The sequence below is a fragment of the Lissotriton helveticus genome, chromosome 2_2 (assembly GCF_964261635.1).
Source record: "Lissotriton helveticus chromosome 2_2, aLisHel1.1, whole genome shotgun sequence".
Classification (NCBI taxonomy): domain Eukaryota; kingdom Metazoa; phylum Chordata; class Amphibia; order Caudata; family Salamandridae; genus Lissotriton; species Lissotriton helveticus.
Genome location: NC_136060.1, coordinates 245444998 through 245460440, shown reverse-complemented (window position 1 = coordinate 245460440; position 15443 = coordinate 245444998). Strand labels below are relative to the sequence as shown.

General features: G+C 46.1%; 1 protein-coding gene across 1 annotated transcript in view; it reads left to right on the top strand.

Moving 5' to 3' along the window:
* Positions 1–15443, top strand: part of STIM2 (stromal interaction molecule 2) — a 512550-nt gene that overhangs the window by 442738 nt on the left and 54369 nt on the right. The window contains exon 7 of the mRNA XM_078678367.1: positions 1150–1327. Within this exon, the coding sequence (XP_078534493.1) occupies positions 1150–1327 (178 nt within the window). The remainder of the gene's footprint in view (positions 1–1149; positions 1328–15443) is intronic.

Sequence of the window (15443 nt, the reverse complement as noted above, 5' to 3'; positions counted from 1 at the left end):
TCCTCCATAGCTAGATATTTTAATCAACAAAAGTTTTATTCCTGAAAAGCAATGAGGAATCCAACCTGATCCTTTCGTTTGGGGTTGCCTGAATGTTTTGAATAATAATTCACAATCAAACTAGAATTTTTTTTTTAATGCATATGAAAACTTGAAAGCAGATTGAACTAGCTAGTTGCGTCATGCTTTATTTTTGTGGGAACTCTCAAGGATAGCTTGTCATTAGATCTGCAAAGGCTCAGGTCTTTCTTGGGGTCAGCGGACACAGGTTGGCTCTCTTGGATTAAAAGGCTGGCCTTGGTGACATTTGCCCTTGGCCACTCCTGTAGGCTGAAGAATTTGAGATGGCTTTGTACATTAATTGTTTTCTGTTGGAGAGAAGCATTGGTTTTAACATGGATTCTCCAAAGCTGGCTTGTAAAAGCCCTACTGAATTGTGAGCTAACTGGTCTTTGCGAGATCAGCTGCTCTCCCTATTGTTGCTACATCTCCCTATTGTTTGCTACATCTCCCTATTGTTTGCTACATCTCCCTCTTGTTTGCTACACCTCCCTCTGTTACAGCATGCAGGGCACGGCCCTCTCATGAAGTAGAGTTGAGATGCATGTAGTGCCTTCCAAGAGGATATCCCCCATCTTAGCTATTTGTGGTCTACCATGCTGTTTATGTCACTGCATTCTTACATCATCAGTTTGTTTAGTCTCTTTTCAGAAACGTACTTTTAAACCTTTCTCCAAAATATATTTGCCCATTACTGGCTCTATTGTGTAACCCTAAGAAGAAAAGCAAAATGTTTGTATAAATAGTTTATTTTTGTTTTGGGGGCTCAAGAGTGGGTCAAATTAATATGTAGTCGTAAATGAAAAGGAATTCCGTTAACCCTGTTTGGAACTTGTAAAATGTGTTTTTTTGAGTTTTAGATTATTAAATCTTTACTCATCCTGGTCGCCATGCTTTCTCAAATAGGTAAAACATTTTAAGGGCGCAAAAATCTTGTGTCAAGTTAACATTCCTGCTGACTTAAATCGATGAGTACATTTTAAAACTATGCACGAGAAAATGTTTTTTCCTCCATATTTTGGGAAATGATGCAGTAGTTTCTCAAACTGATACCTGCAAATGTTGGTTACCTTTACCTGAATGCTACAGGCTTGAAAAGGCACAAGAGGAGAACAGGACTGTTGCAGTCGAAAAACAAAATTTAGAGCGCAAAATGATGGATGAAATTTGTGATGCTAAACGTGAAGCCCATCGGTTGAGAGAGCTCAGAGAAGGAGCGGAGTGTGAACTCAGCAGACTCAAGTATGCGGAGGAGGAGTTAGTGCAGGTATGGGAATGCTTGACGTGCGTTGCAACAGGTTAGGACATCAGTCCCAAAAACCTTATGTTTCTGACTCTAATTGCATATTACGTTGCTGTGATGTCTACACCATACTTATTTGGGTTGTGATGTGTTTAGTAAGTGTACCGTTCTTCTATGTGCATGAAAAAGATTACTCCCGTTGCCTTTATTTTAGTTACAAGTGCAATTTCCTATGGCTCTTACTCTGGTTGATTCTCCAATGTGCTTTTGCTCCTCTCATCATTTCTTGGGCATATTTCTCTGCACAGTTCACTCTATCGGCTGTTGTATCAGAACGTGCTCTATCGCTTTTTTTGTTTATTTGAACAACTACAAGTTTATACTAATGTATGCAAATAACTTAACATGCCCTTTATCGCCTTCAGTTTAGTTGATTTTATTGGAAAAATGCTGTCAATTCAATTATTTGTGAAAGAATTAGCAAATGTCGAAAAATCATGGCTTTTTTCAAAAGGGTACATCAACGAACGTTTCACTAGTAATTGATGGATCAGGCAAGAAATTGTGAAAGAAATTAACTTTGTATCGAACATCAAGTTTCAGGATCATGCATGGTCACAAGAAATTGCAATGGCAAACGAAAATTAAGACTTCATTGATTTTGCTCCCCTTATCGACCCATAAGTAACTTTTTTTAAAAATGTAAGGGTCCTGGGGAGTATATCCGTTCAATCAAAGCATTTATATATAAGCCTAACTGGTTTGGATGGGAAGGGTTTGGGCCAAAGCTCAAATCGGGACCTTTTAAGAGACTGCTGCGGTGATCTGAGGGTATTTTAGGAATGACTGGGGTAGTGTAAGGACCAGCTGACTTGCTTAAATTCCCTTGAGGATATTTTGGCCTTATCTGAGGGCTCACACAGTCTCAAAGGGCCAATTGAAATTGATTAAGGTCCAGGTGAGTGCAAAGACAGGCCTATGGTCTCTGAGAGCAGGCCTATGGATCCTAAGTGCCTGCTAGATGTGGCTGTGGCCGCACCAGGAATCCCCGGGCGCAGTAATGAACCCCCTTGAGATCAACAGATATAGCAGGCACCACAAATGGTAGCTCCTTCCTGTCTATCCATCTTTCAGGGGTAATGTGTTTGGTGGATATTTGGTACACCAGGATGCCAGTATTAAGGCACGGCAGAGTCCACATAAGTAGATTTTGCCGCACATAATCTTGTGATTGGCTTAGTCTGAATGCTGACTAAAGGCCTCTGGGGCAAAGTAATTGTGTCTGGAGGCAATCTGGTGTTCCCTGAGGGCATTCTATAGGTTTCATATGCTGCTAGGGTAATCCGACCACTATCAAGAGCATCTGTGGATGGTTTGAGGATTTCTGATGGCTAGCTGTAGGTAATTGATGGCAGGCTGAATTCCTCTGCTCACAGACTGGAGGTGTTTATGATTCGTCGCGAGTGACTTAAGGAGGGAAAGGGTCTCTGGGGACCATCTTTTACTGTGTTGAAAGAGAACTGGCACACAAGGGTGTCTAAGGGCCAGAGAGGGCATCTGACCGTTTTACGGGATAGCTAGTGTGCCTCAGGTCATGTTGTGTATATCGGATGGCAAGCTGATCATGTGTAAAAAAACTGCAGTGCTTCCTCAGGGCCAGCCACGTACCTTTTATTGTAGGACAAGGTCTCCCAGGGCCAGTTGCTGGTGCCTCAATGTAGGCTGGGGGTCTCAAATAGTCTGCTAGATGTCCATAATGACATGAAAAAAATATGAATTCTAAAGATATGCAGGTTGAATTTACAAAGGTTCACATTACACTTTTGTGCCCACATATTTGAATATGCTGCTTTTTATTTAAGGATTTGTAATATCTGTGTCGATACTATTTGTTACTAGTTGAGTATAGCATAATATAGCAGTTCTCTAAGAAATGTTGTTAGGATAACATTTACACAACTGAATTGAAATTGTTTTATTTTCCTCTTAAACATATTCTAAATTTCGGCCACCTATTTGATCTCTCATGCTCGCTGTCTCTCTTTCTGCAACTGCAGCTTGACATCGAACATGGATAAATTAAGATTAAGGTCGTAAGGACCCCTCTTTCATAAAAAGTAAAGTGGGGGGACTTAAGAACTTTTTCTGTTGTCCTATGTTTATAAAATGGAACACAAGAAAGACCGATGTTGCTCTTTATTCGTCTTATAGAGCAGAGAATGGCATTTTAACATGTTTTAAACTTCATAGTTTATTATATGTTTTAGTTATGTAAACATTCTTGGAGAACTACAATCAACAAAAAAAATTACTGTTTAAAAAAACTACAACTACCAACAAATTTCATTTGCTTCATCTCTTTTCCTCTCCATATTTGCTAATGTATTCTTCCTCACAGCTGCCATTCAGCAGAATTGTGGTAACTTTACCACGGCCTCCAGCAGGTCTTTTAATGATGGATACTTCTAACCGCAGATATTTCACCTTAAGAATATCCCCAAATACCAGACTGGATCCCAAAAATTCTTCTGCAATGCTCCTGTATGCTGATATGTGCTGTGTGGCTCCACTGTGACTGTACTGCCCTGGAAGTGATGGAGCGGAGTTGCATATAAGCACCACCCCTATGCATTGACATCAGTACCTTTCTTCTAGCACCTTTTGATGAGGATTCAAAGCTCTTTTTTCAACTTTGTCGGTCTTCCAAATTTCCACAACAGTATGCTAGTGAACTATGTTCCCACCAAAAATGACATGATTCAAGCCGTGCTAAGACTGCAGTTAGCAGTTGTCGAGTGTGTTTGTAGTGCTTGGACTCCTGCCATAACTTTAAATTATGCGACAAGTGTGCCCTTATGCACCCATTATAATTCTGGTCCGAAAGGCAAAGCTTTATATCTCTGAACATAAGAGGTTGTGGTTGAAGTGCCAAGTCATAGGCCCTGCCCCGGCATCAGTCTCGAGGCTGCTTTTTGAAAAAGTCCAGTTCCCAGCTGATGTCTTCCAGTAATTGAAAGCCTAGACCTAACTAAGAAGGCTAAACGGGACTTGACCCTGTCAGCCATTCTAAGTCTAGTGAGAATGCTCAAAGGTGTTAAGCTGGAGATTGTGCACCTTTGGTGATAACAGATTCTGGCCTTTAGGCTCCAAGAAGTCACAGGGGTATCTAGTCAAACTTCTGTAGGCAGGTCCACTCCCTATGAAGTCTCCCACCTTGGGATCAGTTACCGGGCCTACTCTGGCCCTGGCCTCTACACTAACACCAGGGTATTTTCCAGTTCATTCTATACTCGAGCCAACACCAACTCTGCGGTCACCGGTTCGAGATCCACTGCAGACATCGATCTCCTAGTTTAAACCAATATCACCCACTTCAGGTCCACATCACGAAGGTACAACGAGTTGTTAAGCAACCTGATTCTAATTCAAGACCTGGCCATGACACCAGTACTGTCAGAGGCTTGGGGAATCCTTCGGTTCAGCTGCTGATCCATTATAGGAAGCAGCTAATGTTCTTCAGGGCACTGATGATGATGGCGGGGAGGGGAATAACTTGCTCCCTTTTCATCATACTGACAATACCTTATATTAAGACCTCCAGAGTGCCAGTGGACTAAACCTATTTTCTGAAACCAGATCTAGATTCGACACCAGGGCCAAAGCACCTTATTTGCAATGTTGTTTTAGAGGACAGCTGATGCACTAGATCTGCAATTGCCCACTTTTGGGACCGAAACAAACGTGTTAACTGAGTTTTATCACTACTTCTTTTGACTTTGAGGAGATAAGGAGGGGTTGTCCTTTCCATGCCCAGGACCATCCTAGATGACCAATCACAGTTAAGGGCGAATCAGTAGTACTGCCTGTTAAACTGATTCAGGGACACATAGCAGAAGGACTCCTGACTCCAAGAGGGCTCAGCTGTAAGAGGTCTAGACCCTGCAGGATAATTAATGTGAGGGAGGCCTGGAGTCCAAAGGGATGGCCTGAGGAGCTAGGGGCTGCAGGGCTGACCAGAAGAAACTTGCCCTGCATTTGGAGGCTATGTTTGAAGGTAACACCTATGGTCAACCCGCTTGGGGTAGCCAACCTCTGCTCCATCGTGGTTGGCCTGAAGCTGCACCTAAATCCTGTTCCACGTTAAACAGTACCGGTAAATTCTTTAAATACCCATATCTCTGGGTCCCGTTCACCTATTTTGATCTTGATACATTTTGTAGACATTACATATGTTTCTATTTTTTCAAATGTCTTTTGGGAATTTCATTGTGTTGTTTTTTACTTTGAAATTGTAGGTACTGTTTGATCTTAGCACACACTTCTCTGGCGTTTCCTGCTTCATGTGCCATAGCTACAAGGGGTTCAGCAGAGATTGTCTCAAAACTGTGTTTTGAACTAATCAGAGAGAACTTATTGGGCTGGAGGCTGTCCCCTCTCCCAAATTAATAATCCCATATCTGACCGCAACATTTACTGATACTCTTGTGGCAACTTGGTCCAAGCCATACTCATACCCTCTGTCAGTCCACTTAAGGTTACGTGATGCAGCCCTAGCCCCTTGACCTGTCTTTCTAACCAAATTATTTCCACCCTAAAGCCTGATTGTTGAGGTTTCAACAAATAAGGTAAATCTGAATTCCTTTCTGAAAAGTCTCTTGGATAGAGAATGTAAAAGAATTAAAGCCTTCACAGAGCACACATTTTGTTCAGTTAGTTTAATCTTCATATCTATTAACTATATTTTTCTTCTTTGAAGGTATACCTAGGCATAGTACATTATGGCCAGTGAGCTCCTGCTGGCATTCCATATGGCCCTCAGGGCTTCTGTGACCCAAACGTCCCAAGCATCTTCGAAGTATTTACTCTGAGCTAGCCAGCCTGGACACTACTGACTGCCTAGGCAGAGCTATTGACACTTCTGTCGTGTTCATAATTCACACCTGAATGCAGTCAACTGGGTGACTCAGTACAGTGCGTGCTATGGGGCTATTGTTTCAAGGTAAACAAGTTACTCACCAGTACAGAAAATTTAGAAGCTATTCTAGGGGGGTGCTTACAGACAAAGTCCACCTTCTCAACCTGTACCTCAGCAGCTAATAGTCTTTTTGAGGCTAAAGCCATTGCACTGGAGAAAAAATGCTTTAATCCGCAAGGGCAGCAGTTCTACAATTTGTACTCTTGTTCTGCACCAGCGGCCAAGCTTATTTAGTTTGCCTTCGTGTTCCTGCCTCACATGAGCACTGATGTGGCATGTCATGCCATGGCATGAATATGACATTACCTCCCTGTCTGGAGATCCATCATAAAAGGCAGATGGGTCTTACAGATTATGGAAAAGGGTTAGGCCTATTCGCTTCCTCAACACCCTGTGCCTCCACCATACTCCCACATAGGAACAACTTTTGAAAGAACATTCTGTAATCCTATGCAGGAAGTCTTTCTTAGTTTGTTTAATGCTGCCAAAGAGAAGGTATTGGAGTCCGAGAAGGAGGAAGGATGCTATTTGGTTACTTCCTTGTCCCAAAGAAGGACGGATGCCTTAGAAGTATATTGTACATCTGTTCGTTGAATGCCTTTGTGGGCAAGGACCAGTTCAAAATGCTCACTCCGGGGCATGCCCTATCCAGGGTCCAGGAGTTTAGAAGGCATCCTCAAACTTGCAGGACGTTTATTTCCATGTACTCATCCTGCAGTCCCACAGGCTTTACTCACAGTTTAAAGTGGGCCAGGAACACTTTAAATTGACTGTGCTCCCTTCTCCTTACCTTGTCCCCTAAGGTGTTAAAGTTAACATAAGTAATGGTGGTGGTAACTGCCCATGTTTGGACGTCCAGAGTGTACACTATCCTGTACCTCAACGGCTAGCTGCTAGCGGTGAGCTCAACACAATCGGACGTAGACCAGTAACGAACAAGGTCTGTAAGTCTGCTACAGCGAGTCTTCTCCCCTCTTGGCTCATTGATGTATTCGATGACCAGATTTTAAAATGTTTGGTGCAAACTGAGAAAGGTGATTCTCTTGGCTTTTTGTTAGATGCTCTTTTATTATTCAAGCCCTAGGCCAATAGTGTTTTAAAGGAGCATGCATCTATCAGTTGTTGCTTGTTCTGGTATATTTGTACCTTTATTGGAATATCTTGTACTTGGGCCTCTCAACAAGAAGTAAAACTGGTTCTTGAAGGCTCAAAATAGTCATGATCTTGGTTTGTGGACTAAAAAGCTGTCACTATATTACTCAAAGTGAATGGACGTTTCACAGGTTATTCATTAAACAGGTAGCAGAAATTAAAGTATTGCATCAATGATTAGGTTGTGCACGGCATGGTAAGAAGGTATCTGACCGGCTGCATGCTCATAATGGAGTTTGTATGTCTATTTTTTATTTTTTTATTTTTATTGAAAAAGACATGGTATAAATATGAATAAATACATTTCTTCCAATCATATATCTTAGCTAAAATCCATCCAAAAGAAAGATTCCAGAGTAAAATAGTGCTTTACAGAACAGAGGGAATAAAACAGCGATTAAAACTGAGGAAAACTGATAATTCATTAATGCTACTAAACCGTAAATCACTGTTCCCTTGCTGGGTCATACATATCTTAATTATACCACATAAATTAGCAAAGCATTGATATTAAATGAGGGGAGTGACCTAGCGGAGTTCGTATGTCAGTGCTTTTTGATGTTTGTTACTGATGGAATGTGGTGCTGGGTAGTTTTGTAATCCTACATAAACGTAGTTACATTCCCCAACAACTACTAAGTACTTTTGCCCATACCAAAGCCCCCGGTTACAAGCCCATATTGCATTATCTAACTGAACAGTCCCTCAAATGGAGACCGGAACAAAAGAATGACTTATTAAAGATTTTCAAAATAATTTTCCTAATTGTCCCCCCCCCACTGATATTCATTGAACTTCCAAAGGTCGGCAATAGGGTTAAAACCCATCTTGGTCAACCATCACACTTGATATGTACAATTCATACCAAATGCCCAATTCATGGGAGGGCGCTAGGTGGTGCGCTTGCAGAGGGCCGCTAGTTAGTGGGCTCCTGCTGCCCGGCACCATTAATCCTTTATTTATCCTTTTTCGGCCTCACTGGCGAATCCTGACACCTCGGATCGCAAGTACTACCCACCCTGTGCTTGCATGGCGAATCTTGGGCCCCAGGATTGCCTACAGCCCCGGTGAGCAGCGAAGGAAGCTGGCCCCGCCCACCTGAAATCCTCCTGGAGCCTGAGCGCCGGCCCGCGGAGTGACTCTACCCTGGTGCTGCGTGCGGCTGCCTAGGCCGTGCAGGCCGCATCCCCTCGCCTCGGACTCGGAGGCTGGAGACTTTGCATACGCGACCCCCCCTCCCCCCGCTGATGGACACCTGGCTGAGGCGGACTTGCGGAGGTCCGACCCTGGGGAGCTGCGGTGAGTAAACTGCTGCTACGCTGATTTATGACCCCCGAGGCCGAGACGGCCGCTGCAACGCTGTTCTCCCGCGCTGGGAGACCCGACCGCCCCAAACACCACTGGGCATCACACCTGTGGGAGGGGAGGCCCCCGACTGTGCCCGAGCCTGGATTACCCCACAGGAGCCTCCTGGGACCCATACTTACCGGGGCAGTGGCGCGAATGAAGGACGGCGCCGGCGGGTGGCGAGCTAGCAGCGCCATTTTCTACACCAGGCACATTTCAGAGCTGTGCTGATTCGGGACCACGTTTTTGCCCTTGAGGTGCGCGCTGAGAGATTGCCCGCTGCAGGCTTACCGCATGCTGGACTTCGCTCCCTGGTGCATGCCTATCTGCCAATTACACTAGCCTGGCACCTTCTGCTTTATAAGTCCCCCTGGGGCAGCACACTACTGTTGATTTCATACGCCGTCTGTCTTCCTAGAGCTGTCGCGGAGGCGTGCTTTCCCAGCAACAGCTCCTCATTTCCTCCTCTATTGGACGCTTTTTGTGTGCCGTTTGCCCTCACCAGCCTGCTGGCGGAACGTTGTGGTAGCTGCCGCTACGATACCCTTTTGGCACCATGGGCAAATCAGATACGCGCCAGCCCAAACTTAATTTTGATGCTGCCAAAAAGACTAACCGTCCTGGGCAGGATGAACAGGATCAAGCTGGGAATAGTGGTGCTGGTGCTGCTGCCACTCCCCAAACCACTGACGTCCAGGACATTCTCAGAGAAGTGCGCAGGGGTTTGCCACCATTGTGGATAAAGTAGACAGAATGTCGGCGCAGATGGATGCTATCGCCCACAAGCTTGACGGGCATGATGAGCGGATTTCAGAAGCGGAACGGTGCATCTCTGATTCGGAGGATGTCTCCTCCCGTCACACATCTCAGCTGTCTCGCATGGACAACTTGTTGCGTATCATTGCGGCAAAGAATGAAGATTTAGAAGCGTGCAGTCAACGCACCAACGTCCGCATTCTTGGAATACCAAAGTCGACCAACACTGGGCGCATGGAGGACTATGTAGAGAAAATGCTTCTGTCCGCGGTGGGCCCAGATGCCTTCTCCGCTCAATTCATTGTTGAACGCGTCCACAGGTCGCTTGGCCCTCGGCGTAAGCTTGGTGACACCCCGCTCCCTATCATAGCGCGACTCCTTAACTATCGAGACCGCGATGTGGCCTTGCGTGCAGCACGCAGCAAACAAGTGCTATCCTATGATGGTAATTCATTTTCCATTTATCCTGATTTCACCCCAATGGTACAAGAGGAGCGGAGGAAGTTTGTGGATGTCAAGAATAAATTGCGCAAAGCACAGATTGACTATGCTCTTTTGTACCCAGCGAGACTGCGTGTCACTCATCAGGGGAAACAATGGATTTATACGAAACCTCAGCAGGTAGAGGAATTCCTGAAACATTTAAAGAAGTCCGCTAGGAACGGCGCAGCTGATGGAGGCCTCCGGGAACCCCCGATGGAAGAAATGGTCACTGATCCGCAGTAGAAGTGATGACAGGTGCTGCTTTGTGTTACGTGTTGGGGAAGGATTTGTTAAGAGGTTGCCCTGTATATGTGACATATATTACCTTAACTGCGCTATGCCGTTTTGTGCCATGTATTTTATTCGCCGGGCACCCCTGCCTACATGTGTGGCGGCCTCGGCTGCTAGACTGTATGGTTAGGGAGTGCTTGCGTTGCCACCTAGATTGGCCCCCATAGGGTTATACCCCACTCTGGTCCGCTACATGAGATTAGCGAGACCTATGAAGCTGTTCTTTTCCTTGGGGTACAGGGCGGGGTGCGATGGGTGGGAGCATGGTTCTGGCATGATTGGGATGCTTCAGTGGGTGGGACGTGAGGGGGGAGATGGGCACGGGGGGAGTTGTTTTGAATGGTTTGTTGTTTTACACTGCGTACTTATTGTGCACACGGTCACACTGTGGTTGTTGATTATTAATTTTGGCACTACACATGGTTATTTCATATGGATCATGCACATGGTAATGCTATTAGGCTAGGCATTGTCTATTTATTCACTCACATAAAGGATGACTCCTGAAACGGCACCGCTAAATGTTATTACATGGAATGTCAGAGGGCTGGGTAATCCCCGGAAGATGAGGCAGATTATAGCTTATTTAGATAGGCATCGGATACACATAGCGATGCTGCAGTAAACCCACCTCAACTCTCTGCTCCCCTCTACTTTCGCATCACGATGGTCAATGCACAGAGTCTTTTCATCTTACTCCACCTATGCCAGGGGAACTGCTATATTGATCAAGAATAATGTGCCCTTTCATGCTGCTGGATCTTCCAGCGACGACCAGGGACGGTTTTGCCTTACTTGAGGGCGGCTGGGACTTGTCTCGGTGACCCTGGTGTGCTGTTACGGCCCCAATACAGACTCCCCTGACTTCTTCTCCTCCTTATGGGCGGCGGTTAATGAGATTGGCTCGACTTATGTTGTATGGGGTGGGGATTTCAATGTCACCTATGCACCAGATGTGGATAGATCGAATCCTGCGCCACATCATCGCACTAAGGCAAGCATGACACTGCGCGATATTGTCGCAGACAATGACCTACTGGACGCTTGGCGACATGTTCACCCACACCAGCACGAAGGCACACATTTCACTGCCCATGCCGCCTCTTGGGTGCGATTGGACTATTGGTTAATATCTCGTGGACTGGGCCCAGTGGTTAGCACGGTACAACATCTGCCCAGAACATACTCAGATCACGCTCCAGTCAGGCTTACGCTCACTTCAGCGTTTTTTGGCCCCCACGCTGTGCATGGAGACTTAATACACGCATGCTGCTAGACGAGGTCTTCCGGGCAGAACTGGAGGAGGAGATTCAGGAATTTTTTGAGCGGGATAGGGGATCTGTGCAGAGCGTAGAAACCATCTGGGAGGCGTTTAAAGTTACGATCAGAGGAGTTTGCATATCTGAGGGTGCGGGAGTGTTGAAGAGCATTACCGCTTCACTTTATAAATTAGAACGAGACCTACAGGCACTTGAGGCTAAGCTAGCACTCCATCCAGATGGGGACACGCAGAGCAAGTTCAGGGCGACATTGACGGAATATTTGACAGAGGCGCGCAGGGAGACACGATTCCGGGTGAAGCACTGGGTGGCTTGTAGGTATGGTGAAGGGGAATGCCCTGGCAAGGCGCTCGCAGATACAATCAGGCGACCACGACATTCCAACTACATTATAGAATTAGAAACCTCAGATGGTACGCATTGCTGGGATACCACTAGCATCTTAGATGAATTCGCCAGCCGCTATACACAAGCACTGGGCAACGCGAACTGGACTTGGACTCATACTTAGGTGACGTTGCTTTGGGCTGGCTGAGTGATGTGCACCGTGAATTTCTGTGCGCGCCATTTGAGCTGGACGAGGTCCGCGACGCCATCATGGGCATTCAATCGGGTAAAGCCACCGGATTAGAAGGCATCCCGATTGAATTTTATAAAACATACATCGACCTAATGGCGCCCATCCTGCGAGAAGTCTTCGAAGAATCCTTGGACGTAGGTATTCTCCCACCATCCATGAGAGAAGCGCTTATTGTCTCACTTTTGAAGCCTGGGAAGCCACCTCACTTACGTGGGTCTTACCGACCACTCTCCTTGCTCAATTGCGATGCCAAGATCCTGGCAAAGCTCATTGGCAACAGGCTGAGTTTGTTGCTAGACCACTTAAGTTTTACCTGATCAGTCTGGTTTTGTTCCGGGAAGATCCACCTCCCACAACCTGCGCACTCTTTTTACTGTCTTCGATACGGTCTCTCCGGACCTGCCCTTGGCGGCGGTCTTTCTTGATGCCACCAAGGCCTTTGATTCCATTGAATGGGATTATATATTTGGGATCATGAAACGGATGGGCTTCCCCCCGCTTTTTATATCTTGGATTCGACTTTTATATTGTCAACCGGGCGCCAGGCTGCTCATTAATGGACACATGTCCGAAATTTTCAATTACTCGAGGCACCAGTCAGGGCTGTCCCCTGTCACCCCTTTTGTTTGCCTTAGTCACCGAGCCGCTGGCGGCACGGATGAGACAACGGCATAACGACATGGCGTTGCAATGCAACTTGCGGCAAATATTAATATCAATGTATGCGGACGATATTACCCTGTATGTTTGGGACCCTAGTGCTAATCTCAACGTGCTCCTCCGGGAGTTGGTCATCTTCGGAGGCCTCTCTGGAGTCCAGATCAACTGGGAAAAGTCCTGTCTCTTTCCCCTAACGGACTCTGTACAGCGCTTTCCCCTAGACTACTCATTAGAATGGTGCAGTGACAAACTGCGCTACTTGGGGATTGACATCACGCGAGATAAAGAGGAGCTACTGCGGCTTAATTATGGGGTGGCGTTGACTCGCATTACTGACAACGTGACTCGCTGGATAAGACTCCCTCTCTCCCTGGCCGGGCGAGCCTCTCTGATTAAAATGGTTATACTCCCGCAACTTCTCCACCGAAGTGATTAGATTGGCTTGGGGCGGGAAGCAGGCTCGTCTCCAATGGGCTGTCCTTACCAGGCCTTACGCCACGGGCGGCTTTAGTATCCCAGACCTCAAATTGTATTATATATGTGCTCAAGCCCATTATCTGTTTTTTTGGATACGACGACCCCCTTACATGCCACAATTAGCAGCCGAACACTGGCTGGCACATCCGATCCCTATAGAAGGGATGTTGTATGCTAATTTGCAGGCCCGCGAACGCACGCAGAACACTGTACATGCCACGGTTACTGCGTGGCGACGCATTGAGAGACTCCTGGGGGCGGATACACTTTACTCTCCACTCTTACCACTGGCTTATCACCCCGCAATGCCGCTGCTACAAGAGACGGTTTTCCACAGGCTTCGTGACCGGGCAGGTTTGGCTACATGGGGAGACCTGTATGAGAATGGTCAATTTCGCACCTCGGAAAGCATGTTCCAAGCCTTAGCCCAAACACCACTAGATATCTTTCTTTACATACGGCTTAAACAGGGGATCCGAGCTTAACAAGCTCAAGCGCCGGGATGCCTCAGGGTAGCTGTGCGCTATATAAAATTTTAATAATAATAATAATAATAACATACGGACTTCCCTGCAGAACCCCAAATACTAACACCGCTCCATCTGCTCCTACAACAGGAAACTCCTAAGCGGCTGGTCTCCTTGCTGTACCGCACCATTCACACGCAGCGGGATATGGCAACCCCGCAATCCCGAGTTCGGTGGGGAGAGGAGCTGGGAATTGAACTCACAGATGACCAGTGGGAGTTTTGCTGCCTACAGACCGAGCGCATATCCGCCAGCAGTAGACTGCGCGTAATTCACTACAAATACCTTCATAGGCTGTATTACACACCAGCCAAAATGCGCCGATATCAGCTGTGTGACTCAGATGACTGTGATAGGTGCCATGCGTCCAGTGCGGACATGTTGCATTTAGCTTGGGACTGCCCGGCGGTCGGGTGCTTCTGGGAACAGGCCTTCACTGCCTTGCATCAGATGACTGAAATACGGTTAGAGGCCACACCATTGATGGCTCTACTGGGCTATGTTAAAGATGTGCCACTAGCATCCCATCGGTATATAGCTTTAGCGCTCCTACTGGCGAAGAGAAGAGTAGCCTGCCGATGGGGTAGGGGGAGGGCGCCCACATTTTTAAGGAGTGGCTTGATGATATGATTTATTGTCAGGAACAACTCACTACCTATGCTGAACTACTCCCCAGCTCTTCTAGGCCTAGAGACATCTTACCTCTTGGCGAGATCGAATGACGCTAATGGGGAAGATCCACTTAATCATGCTTTGCAACACTTGCCTTAAGAGCTCCGTGACATGGCAGGCTGCACTCTTGGCTTGCCTCATACTGCGGCACTTACGCTGCACCCCACCTTCTAATATACACATAGACGTATGGTTCTATCAGGGATGGGCGTTAATTTCACTTGGAGCAGGGTGGAGACATGTATGTGGTTCATTGGTTCACGCCTGATGGACCTGCTTCCAGGTGTCCTTTCTGAGGGAGTCCTGTTTTATGTGCTGCATTGCATAAATGTGCCTATCGCGGTTTTCATTCTGACTGGCTGTATGTTTTCTTCTTTGTGCCTACAAGTGTGACCTTTTTACGGTGCCTTCACGCTGTTTCACGAGGCCGGCCCGATGAGGTTGTAGGCGACTTGCTGTGTATAGATTTGCAATTTTTACTGTGTTTTATTTCTTGTCTTCATGCGGCAGCCGGCCACTTTGTGGTTGTAGGCTTCAGGCCCCGTGTTTTGTCAATTCAACCAATAAAACCTTTAGAAAAAAATAAATAAATGCCCAATTCGTGCTTTAAGCCGTGTACAGATGGTATTTTTTCCTACAGATGCCTCAAATTGATGCCAATAGAAAGGAGAAGAATTCGGACCTTATTTTTGTTAAACTATGGCTATAGTCCTGCATTTGAATACAAAAAGGTAGGAACATGTCAATTTGGCACTGTCGTGTGTTTCTGACGTGCAAATAAAGTTTTTATGGAACATATAGTAGTGTTAACCCGGGTGGTCTCAGGACAATTGTAGATGGCTTAGTACATATTGTTTAAATGGCCGTAATTGCCATAAAGTTTGATTACAACATTTCGTAAATAGTTAAACATTGCAATATACTGAGTAACATGGGAAAA